Source organism: Falco punctatus (genome assembly GCF_963210335.1).
Source record: "Falco punctatus genome assembly, chromosome: 2".
NCBI classification, from domain to species: Eukaryota; Metazoa; Chordata; class Aves; order Falconiformes; family Falconidae; genus Falco; species Falco punctatus.
In genome coordinates, this window is record NC_137581.1 from 18,047,693 (window position 1) to 18,062,182 (window position 14,490).

At 39.4% G+C, this 14,490-nt stretch overlaps 1 protein-coding gene across 9 annotated transcripts in view; it reads left to right on the forward strand.

The window, feature by feature from the left end:
- ELMOD1 (ELMO domain containing 1) overlaps positions 1–14,490 on the forward strand; it is a 72,784-nt gene that overhangs the window by 42,585 nt on the left and 15,709 nt on the right. For 8 of the 9 annotated variants that reach the window (XM_080377099.1, XM_080377095.1, XM_080377093.1 and 5 more), the window contains 8 exons: positions 1–146; positions 299–327; positions 1,532–1,629; positions 5,852–5,981; positions 9,037–9,170; positions 10,963–11,031; positions 11,315–11,338; positions 13,468–13,518. In XM_080377099.1, coding sequence (XP_080233225.1) covers positions 2–146; positions 299–327; positions 1,532–1,629; positions 5,852–5,981; positions 9,037–9,170; positions 10,963–11,031; positions 11,315–11,338; positions 13,468–13,518 — 680 coding nt within the window. In that variant the 5' untranslated portion in view covers position 1. The remainder of the gene's footprint in view (positions 147–298; positions 328–1,531; positions 1,630–5,851; positions 5,982–9,036; positions 9,171–10,962; positions 11,032–11,314; positions 11,339–13,467; positions 13,519–14,490) is intronic. The other variant, XM_080377101.1, reaches the window with a different exon arrangement.

Below are 14,490 nucleotides of genomic sequence, written 5' to 3' on the forward strand. Positions count from 1 at the left end.
GATGTTTCTCCAGGTATGCCTGTACTTCTACTGCAAATGCTTGTGGCGCTGCCTGAAATTTGTGGTCAGGAAACTAACAGGTCAATGTGAATTGCAAAGGATCTGTTACAATACCAAACCTGGAGCTGCCCGAACTATGAAAATAGGTAACCGCAAAATAGTTAGTTCTGCATGCCTTTGTACCTTTCTGCATGTGCTAAAAATAGTATGACTTCATTCTTATAAATAAATTGTTCAATGAATCCAATATAAATTTAGCTTGTCTGATACAGTGCTTTCAAACACTGTTCTCTTTCAGAGGCATCACTGAAAGGTTCAAAAAGTAAGGTGAGTGAAAGATTTAATCATTTACCTTTTCTGTTGTACTGTGCAGTTGGTTTGTTCAGTTTTCTATTTTCTCACCCCCCAAAATCACTTCAAGATTTGATATGATTTTACATTAAAATTATCTTCTACTGAAGAGAGTTGTTTTCACAATAGCAGGTGATCTAGCAACGTCAGAGAGTGTCCTGTGCTCCAGGGACAGGCATGCCATGGCACTGATAAAGTCAAGGGGGCAACAGGACACGGTGGAGATGAGGGTGATGTGTTGTAATTAGGGGTTTCTTGGCTTGATTCCTCATCCTGTCTTAAATTTTCTGTAATCTGCAGTCAGTCACTTTACCCATTTTACACATCAGTGGGTTTTTTTGTCTGGAAAGCAGGGATAAAAGAGGCTGAAGGCAACAGTACCTAGATAGCCAAGACAACTTTGTTCTCTACTTTCCTTTTAAATATATTAATGGAGAAGAGCCTCTGTAGTTTCATCCTTTCACTGTGGCACTGGTTCTGCTAACCTAAATTCTTCTCACAAAGCATTTGTGTATATGTTAAATAGCATCATTTAGTCATCCATTTCTCTTTGGCATGAGAATCAGTGTGTTGAAAAGCTTACCCTGGCATTAGCAAAAACAATGTCCTCTAGCTCAGTATAGTGCTTCCAAATGTACTTGAGCACAAACAGAAAGGCAGAATGTTACTTAAAAGCTTGCCTTTAAGCAATTGTGTAGTTCTGAGATTAAGCACCAGAAAGTTCAAACTCTTAATTTTTGGAAGACATGTCGATTTTTGAATACTGAACTTCCGGGGCACATCTACAAAGTGCAATGATATATAAGAGAAAGGAAAGATATTGTGCTGCGAGAGGAAACATCAAATGAAGGCTATCAATTCCAGGGTAACTGGGTGAATGGTCTGAAGCTGCTTCATGATCAAACACCTTAGTGCAGATCATCTTTACTGGTAGCTGCTACAGAACTGTGATAGACAGACTACAAGGGCATGGTAAAGCAATTGAAGTTCTTATGGGGCTAGTACTCTGAAACTAGTCAGTAGGGTTGAATAGACTGGAAAGGGGGGGGATATATAGAGAGAGTTGGGTCTTCTGGGCTCTTAATCTTAGAAGCTTTGGGGTATCAAATTTACTGTTGTTTAACTTGCATTGGTTAATAGCTTCCATAAGAATTAATATGTGTTTAAAACCTCTTTTTAGCGGCTGCAAACTTCAGTAAGTGTTCACCCTGATGCTATTGAGAAAACGATAGATGACATCATGGAACTGAAAAGGATTAATCCAGATATAAATCCACAGTAAGTTCATGGTCTCCTTACATAACAAACGGGAGTTATTAATTTTCTTAGTGCCTAGGTCCATGGAGTACTGATGCTCTATACTTACTGTGGCACAAAATTTGAAGATGAACTCTGTCTTTCAGCATAAAACTCCAACTTAAGCTTTGCTGTCGAAAAGCCGACGGAAAAATGAATGCTCTTGTATGGTGACTGTAATAGGCAAGTCCTGAGTCTCTTTTATTTTGCTGTTTCCTGAATCATTCATAGTATATTGTTGATGCATTGATTTTTATGGGGGCCACTTCCCCAGGGCCCCCATACCTCCAAGGCAGGTGGGTCCTGGCAGCGGCAACGGTGGCTTCTTAGCAAGGCTGTATGTGGCTTTTTGAGTAGGGAAGAAGTCATCTGGTTGTAACTGATATAAACTGTATACTGTTTTATGTTTGAAAACCGCCTTTAATTATCCAAACACAAGTTTTAATAATACAATACAGCTGGTATTTTTTTAATGGCACAAGATGTTAGTGGTAAGAAGAAACTGACACAAACCATTGTAATTACAAGCATATATTTCAAAAGTAAGTGATACCACTTTTGTGGTGGCCTTACCTCTCAGCCCCTAGTTTAAGGCACAAAACTTTCTAGGTCAGGAATCTGTGTGAGAAATGTTGAGGGTTGTATTATTCAGCTGATCAGTCTGAAGTTCACTCTCTTCCCAAACTTGAAATACATAGATATGGATGCCTATGCTGGATTATGTATAAATTGATAGCTGCTTTTCTTTAAGTGGTCAGCAGCGTCAACAGTTAAGGTGGTCCTAAGGCAACAACAAAACCCAAAATCTCAGTTGGAAAAATATAATACTTTTTTGTTGTTTCATTACAGAAATGACCCCCCAGCACTGTCCCCCAGTGAAAAAGACAGTTAACTCGGTATTCCTAAAATGAGGTTTTACTGATCATAAAGGAAACAGAGTACCCTGAGTGTCTCTCTGACTTGAGAGACAACTGTTGTGGACATCACCACTGTCTGCCTGGATTGAAAAAATAGCAGCCCAACCATTAAAGAAGGGAAGAAAGTAAGAGAAACAAAACAAAGAGAGCACCTCATTTTCATAGATGAGAAGCCCTGTGAGGTTTTCCTGGGAGTGGGCGCAGAGCTTTTCCAGGGGTGTCTCCTCACAGGACCTTGCCCACACAACTTTCAAAGGGAGGGCAATGAAAAAGCAACTGCTTCAAGTAGGTGCAAGGCCCTGCTGCAAGGCTGGCCACCTGAGGAGGGTATCGCAGTTCTGGTACTCTTGTATTGCACAGGATGCAGATAGCTGAAATTCAGAAAAAAAAATCAGTGATGGCAAAATTAGCAAAGATGACATACAAGGAAAAACTGTAGGATGTAAACGTGCACAGTTCAGAGCCTGGCCTGTGGATATCAGTAACTGCAGCATTAGCAATCAGGCTGATTCAAGTACTCACTTCTCAGTGTTGGACCCCTGGGTAACTGGGTGGAATAATTCAAGGAAAAACAAGGAATTCATTAAAATGGTATTTTGTATGGAGATCACCACCTGATTCTTCTCATGGCATTGCCTTTGGTGTCTGAAGAAATGCTGTCTTCCAGAAGAGACAGTGCAAGGGTGCAAATGATTTATGCTTGCTTGAATCAGTCCCTTAAACCTGAAGTTATGTTTTGAGTGATCTGGTCCTAATATTAGAAAACAACAACAAAAAAACCCACGACTGAACTATTTTTTTTGTTTAATGCTAGTGGTGTTCATGTGCTTAGCTCAGAACAAATGCCTAATTGCTCTGGGGCTAGAACCCTTGCATTCAACATTTTGCAGGACTGAAGCTTTCATCCCCATTCCCCCTCATACACTCCATGCAGTCTGGTGAAATATTTTCTCAAAACAGTGAGGAATGGGGGCCTGGGATGTGAAAAGTAGTGCAGCATACAGAGAAGCACACCCTGTCACTAAATTGCTCCTTATATTAAATTTATTACAGTTCTGTTAAACTTTAAGCATCTGCACTGAATTTTTACATGTAAAAGCCATTTATTTTTTACTAAAGTTTTTTGGAGAAGTTTCAGCCGGTCAGCTATTTCTTTAGCCAGGATTAAGGGAAATTCATTGGCTTTCCTACTCTTGAACATAAAAAACCCTGCATCCACACTGTCTTGTTCTGAAGCTCTGGCCTTCCCTTGCATAGTAGAGAACTGAAATCTCCTGGGGTAAGGACAAGGGGACATATGTCATGCTGTATGTGTTTCTGCAAATCTGTATGCAGTCATTTTTGTTAATGTAGCATCTTTGCAGCGCTGAACTAGCATCCCAGGGGTGTTTGCACTGAGCTGTTCCTAAAGGCTGGGGATTGCTGTGACCTGAAGAGGAGGCAGCCCGCAGTTATTTCCCTTTATCAATGCCTCTGAGATAAATGTGTATATTTAGTGGTGGGAACAAGTAGGCTGAGTAACCAGGTGGTGACACGTGCACTAACTATGGAAGCAGTCTGTGAAATACTCCCAGTTTTGGACTCTTCTCCATCTGGTGGAGCACCTGGAGCAGAGTGTGATGGCTGTGCAAGTCCAAGCAGGTTGCTCCTGTGCTTTGAGAACTGCTGCTACCAGCACAGGGATGTCAATGAGGAGGTGTGGGGCATCAGCAGCTCACGCCCATCCTCTGGCAGGAAGGAGAGTAAAAGCTTAATTTTAGGATAGGAGAGTGGGGAAGCTAATTCCACAGCCACCACCCATGAATAACATTGCATGGACCATTTCACTGGCTCTAGATAAAGTGCAAATGTGGCCTGCTTTGTATGTGTTGTGCAACTTGGAACTTAGTTATACTTACTTTTTAAATATAAATCTGATCTGTTTTGCTACTGCCTGTGGTGTTGTGCTCTAAACTACTCTGAGGTCATGGAGTAGTTAAAAACATTACAAGCTGTGGTTTAGTGATGCGCTACAGTAATTGACAGTCTTGACAGGCTTTTCAGCCTTCTTTGAAATGCAGCCTTTCTGTAAAACTGTAGGGTAGAGGAGTGATGCGTGGGGGGGGAACCAACAACCAAAGGGAGGGAAGACACTGCATAGGTTATTCTTAAAGGATTATAACCCTAAATAGCATGAAATTGCCACAAGAGAAACGGCCTAATGATGACATCTCTGATTCTGTAGATTAATCTAAAAAGATAAGTAGTGAAAAACCTTCTACTTAGAAAATCTAACAATATTACAGAATAAACAAAATGTTTCTGTATATGAAACAGGACAGATGAGGAACTTGTGCAGCTTAATATCAGTGCAGTGCTTTGTGTTCCACAGAGCAACAAGGGTATAGATTTAGCTGTGCCCTACAAATTCATATTAGGCATTCATATAATTTCAGAAATTACTAAAAATGAAAGGATTTATTCCCATATACAATTAAATATTCTTATGAGCGTGGCAACTGTGTACTGCATGACTTCTATTGAATATTATAAAAGCTTAACCTAAAACTGAGTAAGCTGTTGTAATTTAGAGCCTTGGGAGCTACATCAAATATGAGGGTTTTGTGTTGTTTTTTCAGAGTTGTTTTTTTTGGTGTGTTTGGTGGATTTTTTTAATGATGCATCAGGAAATGTAAAAAGGAAACATAAAATCTGCATTACAATGGAAAGAGAGCCATTATAGTGATTCTTAACAGGAGACCAGAAAAAAATGCTGCCTAGAGGCAGATCTTTCAACTATGTTACTTTGGGGTTTTGGCTTTTTTATGCTAGCTTTTGTGGCATGCTAGGAAAATGAATATTTTTAGCTTTCTGCAGAGTTTCCTCACCCCTCCCCCGCTTTTAACTTTGTGTCTGTGGTCTTGGGGCATTGTTTGAGAACCTGCCGTTTGAATAGGGGAAAGGATTCGGTGATTTGCTTGACGCAGGCATTCAATGCTGCTGTGTGTAGTTATAATGAGACTTCAATGTGAAAATTCACTGTTCAAAGTTTAAAAAAAATCTAAATTTTATCATCTGAGGAAGGCACTAAATAACATTGTGCATTTCACAAGGCCTTGTTTAATTTAATATTGATCTTTTGGGGATTCTCCCATTGCAATGAAATTGTTAGAGTACCAATTCATTGATGTAACATATATGTATATGTATAATGTATGTAACGTATATTAAATAGGTATGTACATGGTTGTGCTGTTTCATGGCTACATGTGATTGAGTTGGATTGTGTTGCTGCTTTTCCCCCTGAGGTTGGCAGTATCTCTTCAGGCATGCCTGCTGCAGATTGTGGGGTACAGAAGTCTGATTGCAGAGGTTGAAAAGCTGCGCAGAGAGCCATATGATTCAGAGAATCCGCAACATGAGGAAATGCTTGTGAAGGTAGGCACTTAAGGGCATCCTTTATTCATGTTGGCTCCAAACAGCCTGGTTTATAAAGGTCTGTAAAGCATCAAGAGGTATTGTCACCTTCCTCCATCGTGTACCTGTTTTAAGATAAGGCTATACAGCATATTAATCTGGTCTGGGTGTAACACCTGACAAGCAAGCAGCTTACTCCCTGGTTGATGAATGTGTGTCCCTTGTCTTGACTGTATCTAGGCACTGGATACCAAGCTCTTACTGCAGTTAATAGCTCTGTACTGTAAGCTCTGGAAAAATAGCCCTATTTCTACTTCAGTACACCTTTCTTCAGTGTGAGGACAGTATTTTTCTTTCTTAACTGGAATAAACTTGTCTTTTTTTTTTTTCCCTCCCCCCCTTTCAATCTCGTTTATTTTTTGAAGATACTGTCTATGTATCCCAATGGCAAACCTCTAGCTTTCATTGTGTGGGATGGAAGGGTGACTTAATGCTTTTACTTACCTCATGCTTTCAGGAAAGCCTTGCACTGGAGCAGATGATAAAATTATTTTTTTCAGGAAGATGATCTTGAAGTCATAAGCAGAGTGAGAGCTAGAGAGCTCTTATATGGGAAAGGAACTGAGAAAAGAATAAAGGGGGTGGAAAATAGTCTTAATAGCAAGTCCCAGTATTTCTTCTTATCCTGTTTCTTTACCATAGCTAGTGCAAGATGCTTCAGAGAAATGGCAAGAAACATAAAATAGTGATAATGAGCTTAGCTACAAGTAAAATTTCATCTTGCAGAATTTTCAGAGGTTTTAATAAAAACATAACACCTTCTTGGGTTTTCTAAATTATTTTCAAAAAAAGTATTGAAAACTCAGTTTCAAAAAAGAAGTAAAGAAAACTTCTTATCTTTTGTCCCCATCTGACCTTGGCTGGGATTTTTACAGCACATGATGATGACGCTGTCTTCCACACTCTGGCTTGCAGTGTAGTTCTTTGCACAAGTTACAGTGGGAGATTCTAGAAATTTACCTTAGTTCCTTGGGCTTTTGGGTACTTAAAAAAAATCCCAGTAGGCATCATACATAAGCACTTATGGATGCAAATGACTATATCTGAAAAATGCTTCAAATAATCAAAGAGTTCCTGTAGGTGTCTGGAAAGCTGTCTTTAAAGTTGGCTCCTTGCTGGGAGGTGGGGGTCTTGCTGAGAAGGAGTCAAAATCCAGAGCTATCCCTGAAGGAATGCTCTAGTCACCAGGTAGGATGGAGCAGATAGACTCCTCCGGGCGTGGAGTGGGCTTTAACTAAAAGGACACACAGATTTACTCAGTAAGCCTGTATCTTGGAGGTGGGACCTCCAAGGTTCCAGGATACAGTATTGGTTCCTGAAAATACCAGGTACCTGGCTGCAGGTTTAATGATCGCCTTTGGCTCCAGGAAAACGTTCCTAAATACACTGGGCATCTGGACTGCCCAGAGAACAAAAGTTGGGCCTGAGGATGGGATCACAGGTAAGAAGCAAGGAGCTGGCTGTGGTCTCCTTCCTGGCCACTCAGCCTGAGGGCCAGGTCCTGGTTCTTAGATGCTCCTGAGAGTCATGTCAGAAATTATGTGTGGTCATGTGAGTGCTTTAAAAACATAACTGTGTGAGAATAAAAGCAGAATGGAAACTGGGCATTTCTCAAGAGGGAAGATTAAACAGTGCAGCTTATGCTGTAAAATTCGTAATGTTGAAGAAAGTATCAGTTCACCATCTGCCTCCAGTGTAACCTGCGTATTAGCACTTCTTTACAGCAGGCATTTTGCTTTTGTGAATTCTCATGTCAAATAGAAATATGTCCAAAGGTTTCATTTGGTTTTCAACCCAGGCTGGGGAAGAATAGGTCAGCTGGTTTTCATTCCTTCTAGGCATTCTGCTAAGTGATTCCTGCAATGGGTAATTCAGGTTCCTAGTGTCTATCATTTATTCATGTTTATCAGGAGGGCACTTTATGAATGAGAGAAAGATTAATTTAATGTGTTTCAACTAATGAATAATACTGTATTTACTATTGATGGATGAACAAGATGCAAATAGGATTTAAACAACGATGCTTTATGCAGTCATTACAAAGAGAATCATTAAAATTTTAGCCTTCCTAAGGCACTTCATTTTAAATGCAGTTAGAATTGCTAAAATTAATAAAATTTATGGGGGCTTTATTTGGAAAATAGGCATACAGCTCTTTCCCTTGGGTAGGTTTTGTCGAAGTGCATTTCTTGAGACTCACCAACTCATGTTTTACAGAGAACACCTGATTTCTTAACACACTTTGGAAAGGATGAGTTTGTGATATGGCACATGAGGTGTACAGAAAGGTATTGATTTGTCAGATGTGTCAATTTAGGCTGCTTCTAGGTGCCTAGCAACATGATATTTAGGCGCTAAAGTTGCTGGACCAGTGCAACTAAGTGGATTTATTCCAGCTGAGCATCTGGCTTGTTAAATCGCTTTGTCCTTTTTTTTTTTTTCCTTTTTCTTTTTTAATGCAAGATCAATGAATGATTTACCCCTTAGTTAAATATGAAGGTGGCACATGCTATTCTTGTATGGATTTTTTTTTTTTTTACATGCTCAGATTTGCTTTTCAGCACTGTGGTAGCCAAGTCAGCACTCTCGATTTATAACCTTTCCAGAGACTTGCAAAAGATGCTGGAGAAAAGATTGCTGCAGAGCCTCAGGGACTGAGGGATGATTGCCTGCTTCTGTCAGTGATTTGCAACCAAATTCCAGTCCATTCCTGTCTCTGCTTATGGAGGCAGAGGCTAGTTTGATGCACAAAGCATGAACAAAACAAGTCCTTGTGTGAGATGTTCCAGCAGCTGCTGATAAGGTTGGAAGAGCCTTGTATGGCTGAAACATCTGCAATACTTCAGAGTGGTCTGGGATTCCCCCCACCCTCTCACCCCCAAGAATTTAATTTGATTTTGTTTGGGTTGCTGGCATAGCAGTGCAGTGATGTAACATCTTAGCTTGGTTTAAAAAGAAGAAAAAGATGTACTAACATGTGGATGCTTAATTATGTTTTTACCTGTAATCTTCCTAGTTGTGGAAATGCTTGAAGCCCAATTCCCCACTGAAAGCTCGGATTTCAAAGCAGTGGTGTGAAATTGGTTTCCAAGGTGATGATCCTAAAACAGACTTTAGAGGGATGGGTCTCCTGGGATTATATAACTTGGTGTAAGTATGTTCCTCTGTGGATGGGTTTATGTGTGTCTGAAGTCGTGAAAAGCAGCATTACTTGCAGATTTTTAGCAAGTCTGTGGGAATAACTTAAAAAATGTTAGGGTCTTCATAGAAAAAAATTATTTGCTAGCCCAGTTTTTGGAGGGTTTCTCTTCTTGAAGGGGTCTCTTTTCTTTCAGTATTCCTAATTCAACTCGAAAATACTGCACTTTTTTTTTTTTTTTTTTTTTTAGTTTCTCTGTGACACGGTTAAATTGGCACTCTTACCACAAGAAAGAAACTGTAAAGTATATTTTCACCAATATCTAGATATCATTAAACAAAATGTCCTGGAATTGGGTAGGTGGGAGGATTGTTGCTGCTCAGTTTTCTTGTTTGGGAATTTCATGCTGAATTCTTAAGCAAATGTTGTGGTTTGACCCCAGCTGGCAAACAAGTACCACACAGCTGCTCATTCGTACACACACGCACACACACACCCCCAGTGAGGGAGGAGAATCAGAAAAAGGTGAAACCTGTGGGTAGAGGTAAGAACAGTTTAATAATTAAAATAAAATATTATAATAGTAATTGCCATGAGAGAGGAAAAGAGGAATAGTACCCAAGAAAACCAAGGGATGCACAGTACAAGTGCTCACCACCCACTGACTAATACCCAGCCAGTCCCCAATCAGCCCCTCCCGGCCAACTCCCCCCAGTTTATATACTGAGTATGACGTTCTATGGTATGGAATATCCCTTTGGCTAGTTCAGGTCAGCTGCCCTGACTGTGCTCCCTCCCGGCTTATTGTGCACCTGCTCCATGGCAGAGCACGGGGAACTGAAAGTCCTGGATTCAGTGAGCGCTGCCCAGCAGCAACCAAAGCATCAGTGTCTTACCAACGCTATTCTCATACTAAGTCCAAAACACAGCACTGTACCAGTTACTGGGAATGAAATTAACTCTGTCCCAGCTGAAACCAGGACAGAAAGACACTTGAAAATCAGCCACTGATGGCAGGTTTCTGTAGTTGGACTACTACTTCAGTTTCTGTTGACATTCAAAATGAAGCACTGAGTTTACGTCACTTTTCAGCCTGATGCACACCAGGTGTTGGTATCTGTGGTTGGTAATTTGGGAATCTGTCAATGTTTGTTACTTCCTCCAGCCCTTGTATCTACTGCTGGTAATTACATAACTTAGAACCATTTGGTAAAATAACATCTCCCATTGAGGGGGAAAAAGAATACTTTTCTGCTTTTACAGACTTAAGGATATAAATCATCCACTGTCCGTATGTTGTTCTCTAGTAAAGCTCAGCTGAAGGTCTGAACTTTTGACTCTGGCTTTGAACTTCTATTGGAGATGAATCCCTATCATGTATTTCATTCTCAGTCTCCTGTGATGACTCTTATCTTGCTTAATAAATCTGCCAGGTCAAGAAGCCTCAACTGCTTTCTCTTGAGCTCATGAGCAAGATGAGAAAGAGCTTTCTCTTTCTCATAAGCAGCAAACATGTTCTGGTAATAAGCAACTGATTTTCTGTAGGGTGGGTAGAAAGGGAACTTCAGTAATGCACATTCACTGAGCACTTACAGGATTGCACTTGCAATTTGAGGCTGCTTCTAACTTTCATCTTGGGGTCAGAGTGGTAGCTCAATGAATTTAACTGGTTTAATGCTACTCATACTGCATAATGCAGGTTGTGACTATTTAAAAGGGTGTGCATAGACAGCTTGGTATGACTTAAAATGATTTTTTAAAGTTGTTTATTTAACAATTTATTCTAACCATATATATCTACAGGTATTTTGCAGAATGGGACACTGAGGTAGCTCAGGAAGTTCTCTGTGATTCTCTTCAGCCTAAATACAGGTAATGCTGGCAACAAGAAAAAATAACTTGAGTGCAGTGTGCTGGCTGGTGTTTGGGGAAGGGGGCTGGGGTTTTTATCTTCTAGTTGGGTTATGTTTGGGTATTGCCACATGATCTCTGTTTTCAAGTACTGATCCAGAAAACTGATCAAGTTCAAGAAGCAAACTTGTATATCAAATCTTAGAAATAAAGTGTTAAATGTTTTCACTTAGTCTTCTAATTTCAAGTGATTTTGTGTTTTTATTTACCTTTCTTTTAATTCTTTTGTCTTTTCATAATGAAGGGAAGTCACTAAGAAGGAACTAAGGTATTTTTTTTCTTTTTTCTTAGTTTTATGATACCATACATGTAAATAAAGTTCAAACCATACTGCAATTTGGCATGTTAAACTGAAAAGTCTCTGTCGCAACACAGAGATCCACATTCCTTTCTCTAAAGTTAACTCAAACGTAGCTGATGGTGCAGCACTGGCTGCCTGTGAGGACGCCTGTATACAAGCTTGCTTGACGTAGCTAAAGCACTGTATTTTAGACCTATTTAGTACCAGGCCTAACGAACAAAATTTGTGTGACTTTTACATGTAGGAAAAAACTCTAAGCAGTGCCACTATGATCACAACAGCTGTGACTAATTTGATAATCAAAAGTAGTTGAGGCCAAGGACTTAGCACAGCTGAAGAGCCCCTGTATTTCTAGTCACATACTCTGTATGCCTTGACTAATGATGGGTCTAATCTGGCTAGTCCATTGTCCTAACTGTTGAGAGATCAGGTACCTTCAAGAAGCAGGAATTTTGTGTTGTGAATGATCTGTGGGTAGAAGATTTATTCCGTAACTGTTGGGGGAGTGGGGAGGAAATAACTCTTAGCCAGTTACATAGTGATCAGTTGCCTTAAGAGACATTTTTTCTGCCAGTAATGTTGGATATCTATATAGCAGGTGCATATCTGAATCCTGTGAAGCTTTTGATCTCCTCAGTATTTTGTGGTTCAGTTTACAATGGTAATTCTGTGGCAAAAAGCACTTGGAACATGTTAGTGTTCTTCATTAACATGTTTGATTACCAGACTGTCTTGGAGTGTGAGCATGTGCAATTTCTATCTCTTGAAAGAGCATTCAGTAGAAGGTAGATGTTGCTGGTGGTGCCCATGGTGTTCCTCCTGGTATGGTTGCTTAGCAGCCATGCTGGTTTCTGATGTGCTCATAATCAATGTAATTTCTGTTTTGTTGAACTTCTACACATCCTACATGTGTACATGTGCCACCTTTATTATTCAACATTTGCTTGGGGTTTTGTAACTGATGTTATGCCACAGCCTTCAAAGATGGTTAAGATTTTAGAGAATGAGTGAAGACTGATGTATTCCTGTATGCTAAGCTTTGTCCTCGCGTATGCCACCTGGTAACACTCAGCTCAGGATGGGTATGAACCTATTGGCACTTTAAATACTTAATGGCAACTGTTTTTAAATACAATACTTACATGAAGCTCAGGGGATTGTTTTTAGTGTAATATATACCTATTGTAGTTTCAGTATAGTCCAAGAACAGCGCTTTCACGCGTAACTATAATTTGGGATCTAGAGCTTGCAAACCCTGATCTGCCTTACCAAGGCAAAACTCCCACAGGAATGTTTAAGTTGTAGCCCACTGGTTAGGGTCAGTTCTGTGCCTGCTTTTAGCTGATGGTAAATGCAGGCAGTGGTTTCTGCTAAACTTGCTCCATTTGAGCATGTTAAAATCTGTTTAGTGGGATGTCGGCTGACTGGTTGCAGCAACTCTTTTAAATAAAAATGTTGTTGAACAGCAGAAATTTAGTCTGAAATCAATCTGTTCCCGACTAATTTTATTTTAAGGGAGGGAGCCTTCTGTGTCCTTGAAACATTCTGCATTATTGTGCCAAACAGGAAATGCTGTTCCTTATTTTTTGGCTGTTGAATGGTTTCTAATTTGGCTGGACATAAAAATTTTCTATCAAGGGAGCACTGTTAATTTTTGATGCCTCAGGTGAATCATGCCTCCAGTGATGAGTGTCATGTATATCTTGGAAAAGACAAACTGAACCTATCTTTGGTTAGTGAAAAGAAATGTAGTATTTTCAATTTTTTTAATAGCTCAGACTTAATTGAAGTGGATCATCTTTGCGATCAATATAGAAAATAACTGACTTCTACTGAGAGCATTGTTGTAGGCACATACTTTGTGATGATGGGACAAGTTTATCAGCAATATTGTAAAGCCAGTTAACAATTTCAAGTCTTTTTATACTAAAATGCATTCAGTCAGAAGCAGAGTTAAATCTGATTAGCAGTCTCAATTGAGTTAAAATACCATGTTCAGTCAATATCATAATATCAAAGAAATGGAAAGAAAATATTTGTCACTTAGTAATGCATGGCAATATCTGGATTTAATATTATTTTTTTTCCCTACTCAGCCAATACAGCAAAGCTGAATGGGAGAAGAAAAAGTTTGATAAGGCAATTGGGTAAGTTGAAAAATCTTCTTAAAGTTGCCAAAACCACAGCAGTTAACAATGATGCTGTATATTTGAGGGGGGGGAAAGATATTTCCTGGTTACTTTTTAAAGGAAATTTCAGTGTATGTACTAACATGTGTTGTCTTAACCACACCTTGATTTTGATCAAAGATTACTGGAAAAAACAGTTTGAAGTATGTATTAGAGAAAAGTAACCCAAAAAAGTCGTAGCAAGGAGAAGCTTTCTCTCTATGCTATGAATAGTGCAGTGATGAATAACTGTTTAATCTTCTTAACACATAATGTGATAGAGTCTTACTTTTTACTGTCACAGCCAGGTTCTGATCTGCTTTCAGGAAGGTATAATAGGGAAGAAATAGTAGTGAGGGTTTTTTTATTTTTTAGTAGGTTTGGTACAGTTGCAGTATTCATGAGTATAGAACTGCATGTTCCTTCTCAGTGTATCAGAAAATCTGTAATACAACATTTTAATGCCCAGCTTTCACTTTTCTGTGAAACTTGCCAGTGGGCCTCATGATGCAGTTAACTTCTGGACCTTTTATTATTTTTTCCTCCTATAATATATGAAAGATTAAAGAAAATGAAAGTATTTGGGTTTGCGTGATAGATATAGTTGAAAAAATATCCAGGACAATCTATAGAACTAGACAGCTGTGTCTAGAGGAGGGGGAAAAAAATTGCTGAATAACTAAACAAGTTTGCTTCTATCTCTAAATGTCAGTGTGGGATATTATATGTTTTCTTGGGAAATAGTCACTGCCAGAAATGTCAAGTTCTTTATGCAACAGGCTCACAAAATAAGAAATAACTTCAGATTTCTGAGTTCTGATTTGCCTTAATATACGTTTCTTGTTGATATCTCTTAGCAGGAGTTTGCTTCATGAGTCTCGTTTTCTTATTTCTGTTTCCAGTGTGCTCTGACTTAGGTTTTTGCCTGTTTTCTGGCCTGAGTGTCTAGTT